The 18,745-nt window shown below is 53.6% G+C and overlaps 1 protein-coding gene across 5 annotated transcripts; it reads right to left on the bottom strand.

Annotated features, from left to right (window-relative positions):
• Positions 1-68: 68 nt before the first annotated feature.
• PLEKHG6 (pleckstrin homology and RhoGEF domain containing G6) lies at positions 69-17,234 on the bottom strand. Of its 5 annotated transcripts, XM_053225739.1 has the most exons (17): positions 17,121-17,137; positions 16,958-17,026; positions 15,147-15,352; positions 13,688-13,843; positions 12,917-13,081; positions 12,469-12,564; positions 12,128-12,178; positions 11,620-11,769; positions 10,320-10,430; positions 10,016-10,165; positions 9,667-9,804; positions 9,249-9,368; positions 8,756-8,888; positions 8,520-8,635; positions 1,845-1,990; positions 500-1,195; positions 69-302 (listed from the first exon to the last, which is right to left on the bottom strand). In XM_053225739.1, exons 3-17 carry the CDS (start codon positions 15,282-15,284, stop codon positions 293-295), a joined length of 2,376 nt encoding a protein of 791 aa, XP_053081714.1. In that variant the 5' UTR covers positions 15,285-15,352; positions 16,958-17,026; positions 17,121-17,137; the 3' UTR covers positions 69-292. The 5 variants fall into 5 exon arrangements, with proteins under 5 accessions (XP_053081714.1, XP_053081715.1, XP_053081713.1 ...); XM_053225740.1 differs by having other exon boundaries at positions 15,147-15,262; positions 16,958-17,234; XM_053225738.1 differs by lacking the exon at positions 17,121-17,137 and having other exon boundaries at positions 16,958-17,092.
• Positions 17,235-18,745: the final 1,511 nt, after the last annotated feature.

The raw sequence follows: 18,745 nt of genomic DNA, 5'->3' as shown, positions 1-18,745 counted from the left end.
CTCACTCTCTGACCCCTTCCTCATCAGGTTCTCTTTCTTCCCACCCTTATCTAGTAATGACCAGGCGGTCATTTTTATGTACAACTTTTATGTGGGGCTCTGGTATGTCTGTGGTACAAAAATGTACAGCACTTGATCCCAAAGCCCTCAGAGCAGGAAGGGCATGGTGCCCGGGGCCAGGCTTCTTATTGGGAAGTGTGGTCCTTGAGGTAGAGTCCAGGGGTGGGGTGGTGGCCAGCACTCGTGGGGAGAGATTTCCTCCGGGAGAAATGCCAAAGGTCCTGAGTGTTCCTCACACCTCTCTGAAAAGAAAGGAGGTGGGTGTTAGGCAAAGTCAGATGTGGGGTGAAGAGTGAGGCTAAGTACCCTTCCTTGCCATGGCCCCTGCTCCGGTATTGCCCTCCTTCTATACTCTGTCCCCACTGACATCTTTGGTACCCCTCTCACTCCATACTGGCTTCTCCACCCCCTCCCAGGCCACCTTCCCTTCAGCACTTACGATGTGGACAGGGGGGTGTCCAGCTGAATGATGTGGGGCCCACGCATTCTCCGCAGTTGGACCCGGGTCAGCTTCTGAGGGCTGTTGTTCCTCTGAGGCTCGGGGATGCCCTCAATCCTCTGGCTGGCCAGTTCTTCCCGGATCTCTCTGAGCATGTCCTCAGCCCGGAGAGGGCGAGGGGAGGGGGTGCAGTCAGGTCTCAGGAAGAGGGGCCCTTCTTCTTCATCCCCTGAGGACTCCCAGGGGCTTTCCCCAGCAGAGTCAGTGTGGGTTGGGGATGGGGGGAGCTGTCTCCGAAGTCGGGCCCTATACAGCGTTTCTGCTACCACATTCCCATCTACTGAGGTCCCGTCTTCTTCTTCAGACCAGGTTGGTGGATCTCGCCTGGGAAGGCTGCTTCCTCTTCGGATACCTTCCCCTGGCAGTTCAGGGGCGCTTTGGCGTTGGGGGGCTTGGGCGTTGGGAGGTTGAGGGCGCAAAGGAACATCTCGGAGGTCCAGGGTGGAGAAGGTGAGACGAGGGTCACGCCGAAGGGCCTGTGGGCCTAGACGGCTCACAGAATGGGGCCCCTCGGGGGAGCCTGGGATCAGGGTCCCATAGCCAGAGTCTGAAGTATCATCTGGTACCAACAGAGGCTCTTCATCCACGTCTTCTGTCACCACCAGCTGGGGGATGACGGTTGAGAACTCTGGAGTCCTACAATTTATAGGAAGAGTAAATGGTCAGAGTTGGGTGCTGAGGGGTCAAGTTCAAGTCCAGGAATTTTCCCTTGATCTTCCTATCCAGAAACAGCCCCTCCTCCAAACTTACTTCGGTACCACCTTTACAATGCACGATTATTTTCTCATCTTGCTGGCTAGACTGTAAGCTCCTCTAAGGTATTTTAGCCACAGCACCTGGCCCAGGACCTTGTACTAAGCAGGTGCTCAGCTATCTGCTGAAGGGTTCCTGAGCTTGCCTGAGGCAATCCCCCAGTGATGGATCTTTCTTCTCCTTAACCATGCTGCTGAACAGATGTGTTCCTGTGAACGAACCTCTCGCCCTCTCTGGATCCTTGCAGCTGCGACATTCTGCAAATCCCATACTGGCTCTCACTCTCCATCCCTGGCCTGGGGAGCCTGCTCCTCTCAAGGAGCTTGCGTCTCTTGTGTCTGTTTCTGTCACCCTGGCAACTGTTGACTAGTGCCAACCTGTTCCACTCTAACCAGTAGCCTGGGTTCCTCTGTCTATTTCCAATGTCCCCAGAAGCTGTGTTGCCACTTCTCTGCTGTGTGGGTTCCTCTCCCCTCTCTCCCTGCCTGCAGTCCCCCTACTTTGAGAGACTTGTGGTCCCTGTGGGTCTTACCTCCCCTCTGCGCTGCTCTGAGAGTCCTCCGGGGAAGGTGAGGAGGGCCTGGTGCGTGGGGCCTCCCGGTCCTGGTTCCGATAGAGAGCTAGGAGCTCCCTCTTCTGTTGGACATACTCCTCTGTCTTCAGCTTTTGCAGGGTGATCTGGGGTGGGCATACTTTCATTAAGAGCTCTCATTTATTGAGACTTGCTGTACGTCACCCATGTGCTAAGTGCTTTACATCCATATTATTTCATTTAATCTTCACAGATTATGACTATATTATGAAGGCTATGAGGCAGATATTATTTGTTACTCCTACTTTACTAGGGAAAAATGGAGACTCAGGATAAGTAACTGCCAAGGTCATGGGGCAAAAGAGAGTGGGATGGCGCCAGGAATTGAACCCTCCAACTGGCTCTGGGGGTGGGTGAGGTGAACAGAAGACCCCCTTTCCTGCTTGTGCGGTTCTTCCTGCTTCTTATGCCCCCTTGTTAAGCCCTCTATCCAATCTCTTCCCTCCTTCAGAAAGCCCTCCCTGATATATGGTGATGGTGGTATAAGTGTTCTAAATGGTGGTGGGCCCTCAAATTACTCCTTCTCCTGCTGCCAGGGTGGGCAGGGTCAGGCTTTGTCCTCTGCTGTCCTTCAGAGATGAAAGCAAGACCGTCCCAAGAGGAATGGAGGAGGATACACTGTATTTTCTGTCTTCTTCCCTCAAAGTTTTCACACAGGTGCCCTCAGAACAAAATAGTGACATCTGAGAAGCACCTTACAGGGCACCTCCACATGCATGTGATCATTTGATACATACCATCACCCTGTAGGTTGGAAAGCATGGATATTAGCCCATTTTACAGATGAGAAAACAAGACTTAGAGAGACAAAGGGACTTGCTCAAGTCCCACGAGAAGAGAAGCAGAACTGGGACTGGGCCTTCTCTTTGAGTCCTGGTTCAGGAACTACATTGACTTTCAAGGGCAGCCTTAAAGGGCAGAGTTGCTAAAGGACATTTGCTTGGGGAGGGGGAGGGAAGGCAGCAGAACCCACAGACAGGTTGAAGGCACAGGCTGGGCAAAGGGAGGTCCTGGTGGCAGCTGCGGGCAGTGCTGGTATCAGTACTCACTGGTATGGCCATATCATTGTTAAAATATTGGAGTACTTCCATGCTGGTAAGCAAAGGGCTGCTGTCCAAGCCTCCTGCCTCCTTTCCCTAGGACTGGTAACCCCATCCTTCAAGATCCAGTGATAACATGTGGCACAGCAGGGGACCTCTAGCACACTCCCAAGCTCCCAAGATGCTCCACTTTAATTGGATGATGGCCATGCCATACTGGTGGTTAAATATTTTGATTATCTCTCCAGCTTAGGTATCTGAACCAGCAACTCTTGGACACCTGGACCTTCCCAAAGCCTCTCCAGAAACACGGGGTAGCTGGGTCAGGACAGTAGACATGTTGGAGAAATGGATGAACAGGGATAGGAAAATGACATCAGGTTTATATTGCAAGTTTCCTTTCTCTGGCTCTCCAGTCCCTCAGTCCTGTGAGTGACAAAGCAGTGCAAAGATTCTTAGCAGTCTCATAAGATTAGTCAGTTGGCCAAAGCAAGGGATGATGGTACCTGGGTGCAGAGAACCAGCACACCAGGGCCAGGTCCTGTGACCTCCTCCCTCATCTCCAATGTGGGAGGGAACAAGAAGCAAGGATGCTGGGTGGGGTTGTTCTTGGGGCCAGGGTGGAGTGGAGCAGCCTGCTTGTTGGGCTGAGATGACCTGCCCTTGGCTCCACATGACCCAAGTTCAATGGAGTGTTTGGGAAGTCCAGGATAGGATGGTGTGGGGAAGGAAAGAACTGGGAGGAAGGGGTGGGGTTTGTAAGGAACATCTAATACAAGTATCTCCATTAAACGTGCCCCTGGCAGTTGCCCCTGGCCCAACCCTAGGAAAAAGCAGGGAGGGAGGGGACCTGAGGCATCAGGGAATGGGGCTGTTTGAGGTCCCCCCCCAGACACCCCAAAGCTTCTCCAGCAACCCTGGGAGGATCTTCTCAGCTTGGGTAAGAGGAGAATCAAGTTGGGAAGAGAAGAGGAAATCGGTGCCTGAGCCAAAATGTGGCTCCTCTACAAAGCTGAGAAGAGGAAGGGAGGGCTCCCCCAGCATGATTCTTCTTTCTTTGCCCTGGTGGAAGACATAAGCCTTGAGAGGAAACACCTCTTCTCCCCACTGCCTCTGGGGTTCCTCCTAGATTCATCTGCTCCTCCCAAAGTTCCCAAGTGGACTAACACAGATCTCTCAAAGTGCCCACGAACTCTGAGCAGCTGTGAGGCCTTTCCCTAGTCAGCACCTAGCCCCGCCCAGGCGCCACTGATCACCTCCTTCTTCTAATGATAATTACAAACATTTATGGAGCGCCCATTAAGTGCTGGGCCTCATGCCAAGCAGCAACAATAATTGTCCCATCTCTCCTGCATGACTGTGCCCACTATCACTGCAATTCCCCAGATGGGGACTGGGCTTGGAGAGATGACATAACCCCTGCAAGAACACAGATAACAGGTGAGAGCTGGGCTCTGGCTATTACCTTAGCAGCCTGCTTCAGCCTCCTGCCAGTCATTTTTTGACCTCTGTCTCTGACAGCTTTTCTGTTCCTGTCACTGGTTCCTTTTTCCTCTTCCCAGTCCCTAACCATGGGCATTTCCCAGGATTTAGTCTGTCTTCCCTAGAGAAGCTATTTTTTTTTTTTCCCCTAAAAGTTTAAGCTGCCCTGGCTAGAGCTGCAGGGAATAAATCTACATCTACATTTCTGTGAGGGGGAGAAAGCAACAGTCCCACCCTTGAGTGGTTGCTCTATCAAGGGGACCAATAGATATTCCACTGCCTTTATCAGTTTACAAAGGCTGATGGCAATAGAGAGCAGTTTTCTTTAAGAGTTCAGTGTGAAACAATAGCAGGACAAACTAATTTCAGTTTCAGTGTTCTTTGTTTTGCTAAGGGAGGCCAGGGAGCTTGTGCACTGCTTGGTTATGTATCAGAAGTGACCTCCTTTCCTCTGTTAGCCAGGAGTGAGACTGCCCGAGGTAAATTAGTTTGAATAAAATCCCAATAGTTTGTAGTGGTCCCTTGGGGGTTCTAAAGGGAGGCGGGAGGGGGGTGTCATTTTGGGACTGAGAACCAAAGGAAGAAGACAGAATTCTGACAGTGGGGTGGTGAAGGAAAGAGCCTCCTGTGAGGGCCCCCCACCTGGTACCTTGGGGAGCCCTGTGGCTTGTTTTAGGTATTCAAGGAAGTGGCAGTCCTACAGGGTTGTAAGACACAAGATCTTGAGGTTCCGTCTTTAATTCTTATTTCATGCCTTTTTTTTTAATGGCAAAATCCTCATATTTACTTTCTATTCTCCTAATTCATGGTTTTTAATACACTATTTAAACAGAGACTAAGTTCTGGATTTTCTTTTCTTAAATAAGCTCTCCACATTATGATATGATAGTATAGATGAGATTTCAGGAAGAATGCTTAAAATTATTTAAAGAGCAAGACTATTTTCACACATTTTCAAAAGTTGCAGAAGCCTTAATTACCTAATGTGCCAAGGACAAATCATTACTATCTATTCATTAAAGCAAGCCCTATGAGACCCACTAATTTGATTTTAACTGTAAAAATAATGAGGTTGCATTCTTTAGAAACAGTCTACATTAAGATTTCTTGCTTTGTTCAAAATGCCCTTTTTTTTTGGTAATTGAAGTATAATTGACATAACATTATATTACCTTCAGGTGTGCAGTGTAATGATTCAACATTTGTATAATGAAATAATCACCTTGGTAAGTCTAGTTAACATCTGTCACCATACGTTTCACAAAAATTTTTTTTTTCTCTTGTGTTACCAACTTTTAAGATCTACTCTCTTAGCAACTTTCATAGTTCATCCTTTGTCCGCACACCTGAACCCCAGGGCTGTGTTCTACACTTCCCAGAGTCCCTAAGGTATGTCCACTTGCCTAGCCCCCACCACATCACTTTCAAAGTGCTTCTGTTTAAAAGTTACTACTGCTCTAGACCCACGGCTCCCAGGAAGCAACAACCAACCCAACAGGTTTCTCTCTTTGTATTGATTTCCTTTCACACAGAGGGGGCTGCCAAAGCTGTCTTTCAAAGGGGAAATCATCCTTTGTCCTCCCTAATCTGTGACCTGCATTCGGGTGCATTTACCTAGAGCTGGTAGCATGCTGCCTTGCTTAATCAGAATGACTTCTTGGGGGCGCCTGGGTGGCTCAATTGGTTAAGTGTCCAACTTCGGCTCAGGTCATGATCTTACGGTTGGTGAGTTCGAGCCCTGCCATCAGGCTCTGTGCTGACAGTGTGGAGCCTGGAGCCTGCTTCAGATTCTGTGTCTCCTTCTCTCTCTGCCCCTCCCCTGCTTGTGCTCTGTCTCTCATTGTCTATCAAAAATAAATAAAAATGTAAAAAAAATATTTAAAAAAAGAATGATTTTTTGGGCTCCTCTCTATGAGGCAAGGACTGCCATTATTTATGTCCATTTTGCAGGTGAAGAAATGGAAACTCAGCGGACCACATAACTCACCTAAGGTCACCCAGCTAGGAAGAGGTAGAACTGGTGTCTGAACCTGGAGTTTCTTGCATTCAATATAGGTTTTTATAATTTTTTTATTTTTAATTTTTTTAAACGTTTATTTATTTTTGAGACAGAGACAGAGCATGAATGGGGGAGGGGCAGAGAGAGAGGGAGACACAGAATCGGAAGCAGGCTCCAGGCTCTGAGCCATCAGCCCAGAGCCCGACGCGGGGCTCGAACTCACGGACCACGAGATCGTGACCTGAGCTGAAGTCGACGCTTAACCGACTGAGCCACCCAGGCGCCCCTCAATATAGGTTTTTAATCACAGTCTCCCAAAGGCTCCTCTTCCTTCTCTAGCTCCTTTCTCTAACCTGCCCCCCTCCAACTTTTCCCTTTTTTTTGCAACATGTCCCTAAGAATATGACACTAAACCTCAATATTTCACACTCAAACTAGTACAGTAAATCTCCTGCCACCAATCTCTCTTGCCTCCAGCCCACCTATCACGCTGCCAGCTATCAATTCAAGATGAACACACTGATTTCACCGTGGCATTCCCTTGTTCAAGAATCTATGGTGGCTCTCTCTTGTTAACCCAATTCAATTCAACCTTGTCCCGTCTGCCCTCTTCTGTAGCTTTTGGGGTCCTGTAAAACCTGGCCTCTCCTCACTTGTTCACATAAACCCTTGGCTCAGACTTAGACAGATGTGGTCACTGTCCCCAAAATAATCCAACCCAGTTGCTCCCTTGATTCTTTTCTTCCTGGTCTTCCCTATCCTTAAAAGGCCAATTCAAATCTTTACTTTTTGGCCATTCTGTTCCTATGGTGGGTTGAATAGAGGCTCCAGAAAGATATGTCTAGGTCCTCACCCCCAGAACCTGTAAATGTGACCTTACTTGGAAGAGGGGTCTTTGCAGATGTGTAAAGATCTTCAGTTAAGGATCTCAAGATGAGATTATCCTGGATTTAGGGTGTCTGTACAAGAGACAGGAAAGGGAGATTTGTACACAGAGACAGACCGAGAGGAAGGCCACCTGAAGACAGAGGCAGACACTGGAGTGAGGCAGTCATGAGCTAAGGAACACCAGAAGCTACCAGAAGCTGGAAGAGGCGACCAACATCTGGCCTCCAGAACGGTGAGACAATGTTTCTGTTGCTTTAAGCCATTAAGTTTATGGTAACTAGTACAGCTCCATTTGGATCTTTTGAATTCCTCTAGCTTTTATCACATGAATCTGCCCTGTTAAACACCTTCTCTCGATCCTTGTCATCGATAGGACAAAGTTCAAGTTCCTTAGCATAGCACCCAGTAGTAGACATGAGCTGGTAGTACCTACCCCCTGGCCTCTCTGCCACTATGCCTGCTCTGTCCTGGTAATATCAACTATGAGGCCAGTGGTTTTCTCAACACACACACAGTTTCATGTTTCCCACATTTGCACAATCTGCTTCTCCATCTGGAATAACTTTCCTTCCCATCCTTGTTCTCCTCACGAATTCCTAGATATCCCTCCAAACAGGGCTCAGACAATAGCCTCTCTGTGAAAGTATCTCAGCAGACCTCCCTCTGCAATGTCCCCCTTCCCAACCAACACACCAGACAGAATGAATTACTCCCTTCTTGGTCATAGTTCCATTCTGTGTTTTCTATTATCTGTACACTAATATAATTTGTACCCTAATGGAACATAGTTCCATTCTGTGTTTCTATTATTTGTACACTAATTTGTCCAGCTAGGCTGCAGTGCATATTCCGGGGTGGGGGGTGGGGGTGGGGGGGGAGGGGAGTGGTGTTTTATTCTTTTCTGATTCCCTAGCACCCAGCAAGTGCTCCATTAGTGTTGAACAGAAGATGAAGTTCAGAAGATCATGGTTTCAGGGTACAAAAGCCTTTAGGGGACGCTGTCTTGGGCTCTCCCAGTGACTGGCACAGTAGCTGGCCAAAGGCTTTCTTTCATGCTCTTGTCAAGGCTGCGTCTCCCTCCTGAGGGCCCAAACCAGACTGAACCTGCATCCACCTCAGCCTCTTTCTCTTCCTCCCTTCCTCTTGTGCTCCCGTTTCTGACCTCCGAGGGCCCCTCCCCGCTCTCTACTCCTGGCTTTCACATACCTGGGCCTTCTGGGTCTTCTCTAGCCACCGGGCACGGTCTGCAGCATTGGGACAGTGCACAACGAGGGCACTGGAGACGCACTGGAATTCAGTGAGATGGATCACCAGGAAGCTGTCTGGGTAGAGAAGGTGAAGGTCTGCTCAAGGGCTAGACCATATTTGATCCCCATCCTGACTGCTCCTTCCCCTTGCCAAGAGGAAAGGAGAAGGAAAGTGTCCCCGCAGGAGAGACATACTAGGGTCTCGGAGTGGTCGGCACACAAGCTTCTCCAGCATGAGTGGGGGACGGATAACCTTGGCTTTGTCTGCCTTGCGTTGGGGCTTGGTCACCAGCAGCACATCAGAGAAGAGGAACAGGTGCACATCCAGCTGGGAGGCAGGTGTCAGAGAGAGACAAGGGTCAGCTGGAGCAGGGGAAGGGTGGCACATGGACTGGGGCTCCCGCATGGTGTGCGTGCATGGGTGCACATGTGCACAAGGGACAGAACCATGGAACGCTAGAGCTGGAAGGGGTGTCACTTTGGTCCCATCTCTTGTCTTACAGGCTGATTCAGGGGCGTACAGACAAGCAGAGCTGAGCCACAGCACGTCCCCTTCTCAACACACACAGACACACAAACATCTCTTTGCCCAATTCCAGCTTTTCTGACTCTTACCCTGTGTCCTGGCACCCCTCCCTTCTCTTCAGTCTACCGGCCGTCTTCTCCGGTCTTCCCCGTAGCCCCTCACCTTCCCTTCTCGCCCCTCCTTCACTCGCACGGGTCCCTCCAGCAGCAGCTGCCTGGTGTGCTCGGGAGCGACCCCCAGCATGGGCGACATCAGGTCCAGGGTGCAGAATGGACGCAGGTTCTGAGGGACACAGCGCGGAGAGGATCACTGCCTCCCCCTCCCCCTCCCAGCCACCATGGGTCTTTGTTCTATCACCAGCACCTTCTCCCCTCATCCTTGCCTTCTTGGAGGGAGAGGAAGCAGCCAGTAATTCCTTTTCACTCTTTAGAACTCTGACCCTCAGCCCCTCCTCATGGCGAAGGAATGGTGGGCACGGGCCCTCTATGCCACCTCTGCCCCTTAGCCTCCAGGCCTCTGCTTCATCTTCTTTCCCAGGGACCTTGTTTTGCTGAGCCCCCTTCCCCCTGCCCTCCCTCACCTTCTCCACCTCCTCGCTGGATGGCTCCAGCACTTCGTAGGGCCCAATGCGTTGGGCTGCAGCCACCAAGCTCTCCTGCTCTTCCCCTTGGCGCACCTGTTTATTGACGTATCGCAGGAATGACTCCACAGCGGCAATCTAGGTGACAGGCGGGGTGTGGAAGAAGGAACAGCTCACCTCCTTACCCTGTACATGTCACCCCACCAATGACAACCCAGGCGGCTGGTCGGTGCCACCCTGGCACGTACGTATGAGGAAAGAAACCCTTAAGAGCCTTAAGAGTTCCTGGAAATCAGTTCCCACACACCAGCCCCCAGCGCCCAAGGCACGGCCCTGCCAGGCCACATACCATGGCGCTCAGGCCCTCCCGGGCATGTGCCTCAGGGCTCCTCTTAAGCACAGCCTGGAGCAGCAGCGGGTACTTGGTGATGCGCTGGTGGGGCTTGATGAGTAGGTCACCCAGCATCTGCCTCCCCGAGCGCTTGTGCTTCTCACACCACTGCCAGCAGAGGAGGGCAGGGGGTCAGGAGTCTGAAGGCCCCTTGCCGCCCCATTCTATCGCTGGACTCAGCTTTGGACCCAGCTGGAGATGCCGGATGATCTGGTTGTTTCAGGTCCACCCCAGCCCCCTTCCCAGGCGCCCTCTCTCCCACCTGCACAAAGGAATGGAAGAGAGGATTGTTGTCTTGCTGTTCCTGGGCATAGGCCATGGTCTGCTTCACTTGCAGGCAGTATTGGACATAGGGCTGGAACCGCTGGCTGAACTGAGGGGACAGATAAGGGCAGGCAGGGGGAAGAAGGTCATGAAATACAGGCTCCAGCTGCAGAACACGGGGAGCACGGAGGAGAGAGCCTCCCACCGACCCTTAGTCCAGTTGGTGCCAATCCCTACCCTCCATGACGCTCTCCCCCGTGACTGCCAGCCCCACCCTCTGGGTTCCAGGGAGAAACTGAGATCCCAGGAGGCTGACCCATGGCCACTCTCTGAGCTCCCATGCACAGCCCCTACTGTACCCTGCTTCTCTGGACGGACTCTCCTGTCATCAATAATTCAGCTGGAATGTTTTTAGGACACAGCAGGTCTCGTTTCACACAGAGGTGGGTAGTGACCTGAGGCTTGCCCAGAAGCCCTATTCCTATGGAAGGGGGTACCAATGGCTCCCAGGAGACTGTCTCCCCACCTCTGTCCCCTATTCTGGCTCTGCAAGGCCCGCATTTTCTTGATTGGGTAACACCGTGGAAGAAAGTCTGACCCCAGGCCCCTTGCTTTCTTTCTTTCTTTCTTTTTTTTTTTTTTATTTTTATTTTTTTAATGTTTTATTTATTCTTGAAAGAAAGAGAGACAGAGCATGAGTGAGGGAGGGGCACAGCAAGAGAAGGACACAGAATCTGAAAAAGACTCCAGGCTCTGAGCTGTCAGCACAGAGCCCGACATGGGGCTCAAACTCACAAGCTGTGAGATCATGACCTGAGCCGAAGTCGGATGCTCAACCGACTGAGCCACCCAGGCACCCCAGGGCTCTTGCTTTCTTATTACATTTCTCCATGCTCTGGGTGCCCTGTGGCCTTTTATACCTCCCCACCCCCCCCACCCCCAGCCAGTTGCCCAGGGGATGCCTTTCTTCTGCCCCATTCTTCTCGCAGCTGTTTGTCAGAGGCTTTCTGGCCAAGAAGTAAGATTGTATAGTTAAGAGATTCAGTGGAACCCTTCTCTGAGATAGCTGCATTTCATTTCAAAAGAGTCACCAAAAGACCAAAGAACTTTTGGGACAGAGGTCGTATCGGTGGAATGAAGGGCAGGAGGTGAGGTGATATTCTGGGGGTGGGGGCGTGCCATCAGACTCCCCCAACTCCCAGAAGGGTTTGAGTGGCACAGGCTGATCCTGCAGACAGGATCTCTCTGGGCTCTCCCAGGCCTGCCCCAGCCACACATGGCCCTTTGCCGTGCCTTACCGTCAAGAAGCCGTCTTGTAGACTGACAGGGTCCAGAGGCTGGCCTGAGGCTCGAGCCTCCCCCAGGGTGGGCCCCAGCACCTCTTCCCAAAATCTCTTGTGGACTCGAATCAGGCTGGGGACATTTCCAAACAGGGTCTCAGCTGATACCTGGAGGAGGGAGCAGAGCTTAGCCACAAGCTTTGGCAGGTCACTGTCAGGCAGCACTGGCCGTGGACAGGCAAGGAACCATAAGCTTGGATGAAACTTGCGGGGGAGCTGAGAGATGGAAGGGGCTGGAGCTTTCCCTTCTATTTCTCTGGCACATTGGCGCAGCTGTGCTGAGCACCGGAAAAGAGCAGAGGCCAGCCTGCTTGGGATCGAGAGCAGGAAGGGGACCAGGGAGGGCAGGGGGTGTCCTAGAAAACAGAGAATTTGGACAGCAGCCTGTGGGGCTCTCTGCAAGCCCACTCCCACTCTGCGGGCTCAGGGCTTGGGGTGTGGAGGGTCCTCCAGAGTACCCACTCACCTCGGTCAGGAGCCCCACTCGCTGCAAGTTCAGCAGGCCGGCGGCCAGGAGCTGGATGCAGGGAAAGATGAGAGTCTCAGCACCTGACCTCTACCTTTGGGACCCCAGCCTAGTCCTCTGAAGTGTCTCTACCTCCAGATTTACCACTGCTAACCTTCTTCCTAAGATCCCGGGGAGGTCTCCAATGGGGGGGATCTCTTAGCTGCCTGTCCCCCACCCCTACCTTCCTCCCACCCCCTGCCATGGTCCTCCCTTCTTGGCCTGGGGGAATGGGGGACAATGCAAGGGAGATGGGTAAGTGGCTGAGGTGGGGGCCTGGGCTGGAGCTGGGGGCAGCTCACGTCGGTCATGATTTTGAGCTTCCGCACATAGATCAGCTCGGTGGTCAGCAGCTCCCACAGTGCTTCCTGTTGGTGGCAAAGCTCCCGGCTCATCTCCTGGGGTAGGGACAGTGCTGGCTCAGTTGGGGGAATAATGACAAGAACAGCAGCTGTCATCTGTTCAATGCTACTAGATCTACTTCATAGATGACCTTTTAATCCTCAAGTGTGTAGATGATGTTATCCCCATTTGACAGATGAACCAACTGAGGCTCAAAGAGGTTTACAGTCTTGAGCAAGGTCTCACTAGTCAGTGGCAGAACTAGGAGTTGAACCCAGAACGAGATGTCTCCAAATGCTTTCCCCATGTGACCCCACTTCCCAAGGCCTTTCTCTCTTCCAGGGCAGAGGGGAGGTATATGTGTGCGTCTGTGACACCACAGGGACCGACACTGTGTTCCAGGCCTACCTTGTGCCCAGGCACCAGCTCCTTCCAGGACTTCTCAATGACCAGGCCACTGTCAGTGCCCTCTCCTATCTCCCAGTGCTGACGGTCCTCAGGGGGCAGGCGGGGCATCCCAAACATGCTGAATGTATGCAGCCTCATCTCCAGTTGTTGGGCCTTGGGGACTTCCTGGGAGAGCCAAGAAGGGGACCAGTCCTGGCCATGTCCTGTGCACCCAGACCCCTGGTCTGGGGAGGGCTGCATGTGCGTGTGTGTGTGTGTGCGTGTGTGTGTGTGTGTGTGTGTGTGTGCGTGTGTGTGTGTGTCTGAGAATGGGAGGTGGCAAGCAGCACTGTCTGTGAGTGGGGACACGGAGGCCTGGGGGACAGGGGTTGACCCCGGCTGGGATTACAGGCAAAAGGGCATCGCTGAAACACGGATGGAGACGTACCTTGGTCTCCAGAAAGGTGCCTGACAGAGGAGTCTGACCTAGGCTCTCTGACCAGAAAGATACTTTGTAGGGCCCTTCTGAGGCAGAACCCTTTAGAGGGACCTTTGGGTGGAGACCAGACAGGACTAGGGAACCAGTGGTCTCAGGCAACATTTTGACATTTGCCTCTAAAATGAACATTTTTATGAGGCAGCATGGTTTGGAGATGCATCCTTGAGAGGGTCTCTAGACAGAACTGGATCCAGCTTCTTGGAGGAGCTGGCCATGCTCTTGGCCCTGACCATCTGTGGAGGACCCCATGGCTTGGCTATGAGCATGGGAATGGGAGAAGAGGGGCCCCTCACCTTGAGTTTGGGGGAGTGTGGTGGGCCAGCCCCCAAATAGCCTCCATGCCTCTTCTCATGCTCTGGCTCTCGCAACTTCAGGGGAGACAGGCCTCGGACCTGGCCGGAACCCTTGGCAAAGGGGACGTAGTCTTGGAAGCGTCGGCGACTGGGATCCTGGAGGAGGAGGAGTAGGGTAAGTTCTTAGAGGGGCCTCCCTTTTCCCAGAAGTCCCAGAGTGGTAGTGGGGGCTTGACTCCAGACGGTGTCCCTCACCGCTGCAGGCAGGGCGGGCTCACCTCTCCCCTCAAACCAGTTTGATGTGAGCCACTCCTGCCCTGAGTCACAGCACCTGCTGCCAGGGAGGCCAAGTGGAGCTGGGCAGGGGCATGCCAGCTTGGCTCCCCTAGTGGGCCCAGGGGCAGAAGTGGGGGGCCTACTGTAGAGCAGGCGCACAGGCACCTACATGCCTGGGCTCTGGTGTGTGTGTCCCCCAGCATCTGCCCACTCACAGGCGTGCTTCCTGTACCATGGGCTTGCGTTGCACAGTGCATTCTGGGTCCCTCGCAGCTTTCCTTGCATGTGGGGATGAGGGAGCACGCATGTGCGGCCTCCCCCCCCAGGGGCATGCAGCCTGTGTCCTTTCCAGTTGGGAGTGGCTGCCCTTCTACATGAGAGATTGAGACCAAACGCAGGCCACACACACGTCTTCCCCCCCCCGCCCCCCCCCCGCCCCGGGGCAGGCCTGGTCACATTCCTTGATCTGCCTGTGGCCTGACTAACACTGCGTACTTCCTAGTCTCCCTTCCTGCCCTCAGCCTGGGAGAGTCCCTAGCCGTCCTCCTTGTCTCCCAGGGCAAAATCCTCTTCCAGTAAGACAGGGGATACCCCAGCTGGAAGCAGAACTGTTCTCAAGGTGACGGGGTAGCTTGGAGGCTGAGGGAAACACTGCTTGGCCTCCACACCCCTTTTCTTGGTCAGCATTTGAGGCAGGCCAGGAGGGCGGAGCAGTGGTGAAGCCCAGGCAGGCCTCCGCACCCCTCCCCGCTTGCAGACTAGGGACATCCAGAACCTTTGCTCTTCCTTCAGTGCTGACTCAGAGGGAGCAGGTCTCAGGGAGCCCACAGGCTCCTCCCAGGTAGAGGCGGGAGTCTGGGAGGTACCAACCCCAAGGGTTGATACATGCCACTCTCCACCACCCCCCACCCCTCACCTCCATGCCTCAGACCTGTCTAACAGCACCTCTTCTGAGGACCTGGCTTCTCCTGGCTCTCTGCCTCACCTGCCGCATCTGCCTGGGATGGGTGTGGAGTCCTGGGATTCTGGCCCAACCCTGCCCTCCTCTCCCTCACAAGCCAGGAAAGAAGGTAGGGGTGAGGGACAGGAATAGAGCAGCCCATGAACCTGCAAGATAGACCTGAAAGCCTTGGTATCCTCCCTCTGCCCCACCCAGGTCATTTTGGGGGCAGCCTGGACTCACCAGCACAGGCCCTCCTCGGGGATAGAGACTGCCAGCAGGATTCTGGGTGGTGGCCCGATGCCGGCCCCCATAAGTCTCAATGCGGGAGGCCACAAGTCCTTGGAGGGGACCATCATCTGGAAGAGCAAAGGTCTGCATCTTTTCTCTCCTGGGTCACCTCGGAAGGGTCATAGCTTCAATGTCCAGGAGAAAAGGGTCCCCTGAGGCTGCACAGAGAAAATAGAGAAATGGAAGGGCCAGCCTTGATCAGTGGGTGGCTCCAGGTTGGAGACCAAGGGACGGAAGAAGGAAAGATGATGGAGTGGGGGAGGAAGGAACAAGAGCTTGTCACTTATTGTGGGGGCATAACTGCCTGTGACATGGTGGAGTTGGGTAGGACCCCACATGCTGGGTGGAAGCCCCCTTGGAGCTATGCCTCCTTCCTCACGTGTATGCACATTTGGGGTACAGGCTTCCTCGTCTGCCTCAAAGGATGCTTGCAGTCCTGAGTAGCTGGGAGCAAGAGCCATAGGCAGGTCCCCAGGCTTCCTGGATGCCCCCTTCCAGTGGGGGTATTTCTTTTGCACCTAGCCACCCACCCCCAGCCCGGGGAAGAGCTGCAGGGAGAACACGGGGTGGGGGGCACTGGACACTGAACCACCTGCCTACTGTTTTTGTACAGCCCGAAAGCTAAGAATGCTTTTCACGTGTTTGAATGGTCGGGAAGAAAAATCAAAAGAAGAATAATATTCCAGGACACATGAAAAGTGTACAAAACTCAAATCTCAAGGTCCCTAAGTAAAGTTTTAATGGAACACAGCCACATTTACTCCCTTCCAACTGTCTACCACTGCTTTATTGCTAGTTGTGACAGAGACAGTTCCTATAGGCTTCAAGTCTGACATACTTACTCTCTGGCCCTTTATTCAAAGTTTGCCTACCCCTGAGTGGACCCTCCTGGCCACAGACAAGGAGGTGAGGGAAGACAGCTAGCAGACCGCTGGGCTTACAGACAGAGGCAAGGGGCAGGAGGGTATGTTTGGTGCTCCCCAGCCTCTGGGAACACCTCCAGAGAGCCGAGCCCGGAGCCAGGTCGGGGGGGTCCATCACTTCCCCGTAAACCTGGATAGAGGACCTACCCTTTGAGTGGGCAGGGCCTGGAGAGCAGAGGCCTTCTAAGTAGCTGCTTGTGCCCCTCCAGATGGGCCTGAGGCCCCTGCTCAGCTCCTTACTTTTCTCCGGTTTATGAGCAAGGGAGGAAAACGTTCATTGTCCCCCAGGTCCCCTCCCAACAATCATCTCTTCAAGGGCTGCCTGTCTCTCTCTCTCTCTCTCTCCCTCTTCCTACCCCCGGACCTTTTCGAGCTCTGACGCCGGCTTCCCTTCCCTTCTCGCCCCCGCGCCGCCAGCCTCGGCCCCCCCCCCCCCGCCCCGCCCCCGTCCGGCAGGCCGGCTCGCAGCCGCTCACCTGTGCCCGCAGGTGTCCCGGCGCCCGCCTCCCGCGCCGCCGGCCCCCGCCCGCGGGGCTCCCGGTCGCCGACGGCTGCTCCGGCAATGCCAGCCCCGCAGCCAGGCCTGGGTCTGGGACCGAGCGGCCCGCGGGACCCGGGCAGCACAGGGCCGGGCCGGGAGGGAAGGTGGAGGGAGAGGGGCGGGGACGCGGGCTGGCACCGCCCTCTCACCGCGGGCTCTGGACCGGCTGTGCCGCGAGGGCACCCGTGGGGCCCCGGGGACGGAGGGTGTCGTGCCAGGGACGCAGCCACCTCTCCCCGGGCCAGGAGAGCTCACTGCGCAGCCCCCCCCTCCCCTCCCTCCTTCGCACCCGAACTCACCAGCTTCCCGGACTGTGCGCAACTTGGAACCGCGCGCCACCCTCCGGCCCTGCTCTCCCGGCCAGACCCCTGCGAGGCGCCAGAGTAATGAGGCATAAATGCGAGGCTGGGCGTCGCGGCAGGCGGTGGCGACGGTAAGGACCGAGTGATCTTTGGCGCCCACCTGGCTTTCAGGTGCAGCGAGTGGCCGGCTTTCCCCTCCTCCCCCAGCCTTATCTTCCTCCTTTAACTGGGCAGGGGAGTGGGACTGCCAGTAGAAGGGGTACAGGGGCCCGGGTTCTCTGGCTGAGTCCAAAGTGTGACCCTTATCTCTCACATGCCTGCCCTGGCCATCGGGCCGAAAGCTGTCTCTGGACTTTGCCTTTGCTCCTGGGGTGGCACTTGGTGCCCCGCTGAGGCTGGACCCGGCACTTCTCCCACCACCCAGGACTAGGGGCGGGTGGACAGGGGTATCAGATGGGGACACCCTCACACTTCACTGGCACACAGGCCCATCCCAAGTTTCACAAGGACCATCCTGGCACCTGCAGTGGCTGCTGACATTGGTCACTGTTCCAGCAAGGGCTCTGGCTGGACACTACACGAAAGGACCACATTTTTACATCCCCAAATCGTGACCCATCACCCGGCTGAAGCGCTGGATATTGGAAATTAGAAGTGTCCACGGATGCGGGGTCGTTATAATCTTACAATCATGAAGCCAAAGAGCCTGTAGTGGTGGGGGCTGGGCAGTCTTCCTCCCACAGATCAGCTATGCAGCGATGGATACGACTCCTTCCATTTGTAGAACATTCTGAAATTCATGAAACATTTTCAAAAGTATAATTTCATTACATCACTAGGGGAAAGGGTCTCCATTCTTCTCTCCCTTCTGACATATTTTTTTTTAACGTTTATTTATTTTTGAGACAGAGAGAGACAGAGCATGAACAGGGGAGGGTCAGAGAGAGAGGGAGACACAGAATCCGAAACAGGTTCCAGGCTCTGAGCAGTCAGCACAGAGCCCGACACGGGGCTCGAACCCATGGACCACGAGATCATGACCTGAGCCGAAGTCAGACGCTTAACCAACTGAGCCACCCAGGCGTCCCTCTTCTGACATATTAAACACATAAATGATTGGAAGTGTTCTAGCCCTTACTCCAATGATTCCGTTTTGTTTGGGAGAGAAGTCTTTTTCATTCCATGGCTTCTAATTTCATCCACCCTCCTTATATTTGCTCCTTCAATATTCTCTTTTTTCTGAGCATGCTGTTACGGGATTGCTCTGTTGTTTTGGAAGAGTACCTCTAGCTCCCTGCGTCCTACCTCCTGTTTCCTGCCTCCCAGTTGATCAAGATTAGTTTTAGGGAGAGGAGCTGAGTCGGGCAGGAACTGTAGTGGAAAGAAGCCCCGTTCTTTTCCATTCACACCGTGTGTGTGTGTGTGTGTGTGTGTGTGTGTGAGAGAGAGAGAGAGAGAGAGAGAGAGAGAGAGAGACAGAGACAGAAACAGAGAGAGAGAGAGAGACACAGAGAGACAGAAAGAGACAGAGATTCAGGGATGACAAGAATAGCCATGAGGGAAAGACAGCTAATAAACCAGGAGATGGTGATTACTGGCAGTATTAAATGACACCCCAGAGAGAGCTGGTGCCTAGGGCTCCTGGCTTCTCCTCCCAAAATCTCCCAGAAGGAGGTGGAAGGAGGAGTAAGAGGGAAAGGGAAATGGAGAGAACACCAGAGACAGGTCTGGACTTACAGGGCTCTGGGGTGAGCTGGCTAGACTGGCCCAGTGGACACAAGGAGA

The sequence above is a fragment of the Acinonyx jubatus genome, chromosome B4 (assembly GCF_027475565.1).
Source record: "Acinonyx jubatus isolate Ajub_Pintada_27869175 chromosome B4, VMU_Ajub_asm_v1.0, whole genome shotgun sequence".
NCBI lineage: Eukaryota > Metazoa > Chordata > Mammalia > Carnivora > Felidae > Acinonyx > Acinonyx jubatus.
Note: the sequence above shows the minus strand (reverse complement) of the source record. Positions and strands in the feature narration are given on the sequence as shown.

Coding starts and splice junctions, on each gene's coding strand:
- PLEKHG6 (XM_053225739.1), bottom strand. CDS start 15,284: ATGCAGACCTTTGCTCTTCCAGATGATGGTCCCCTCCAAGGACTTGTG. Junction 13,844..15,146: donor CCCGAGGAGGGCCTGTGCTG/GTGAGTCCAGGC, acceptor CTCCTCCTCCAG/GATCCCAGTCGCCGACGCTT. Junction 11,770..12,127: donor GAGTGGGGCTCCTGACCGAG/GTGAGTGGGTAC, acceptor TCCCTCCTCCAG/GTATCAGCTGAGACCCTGTT.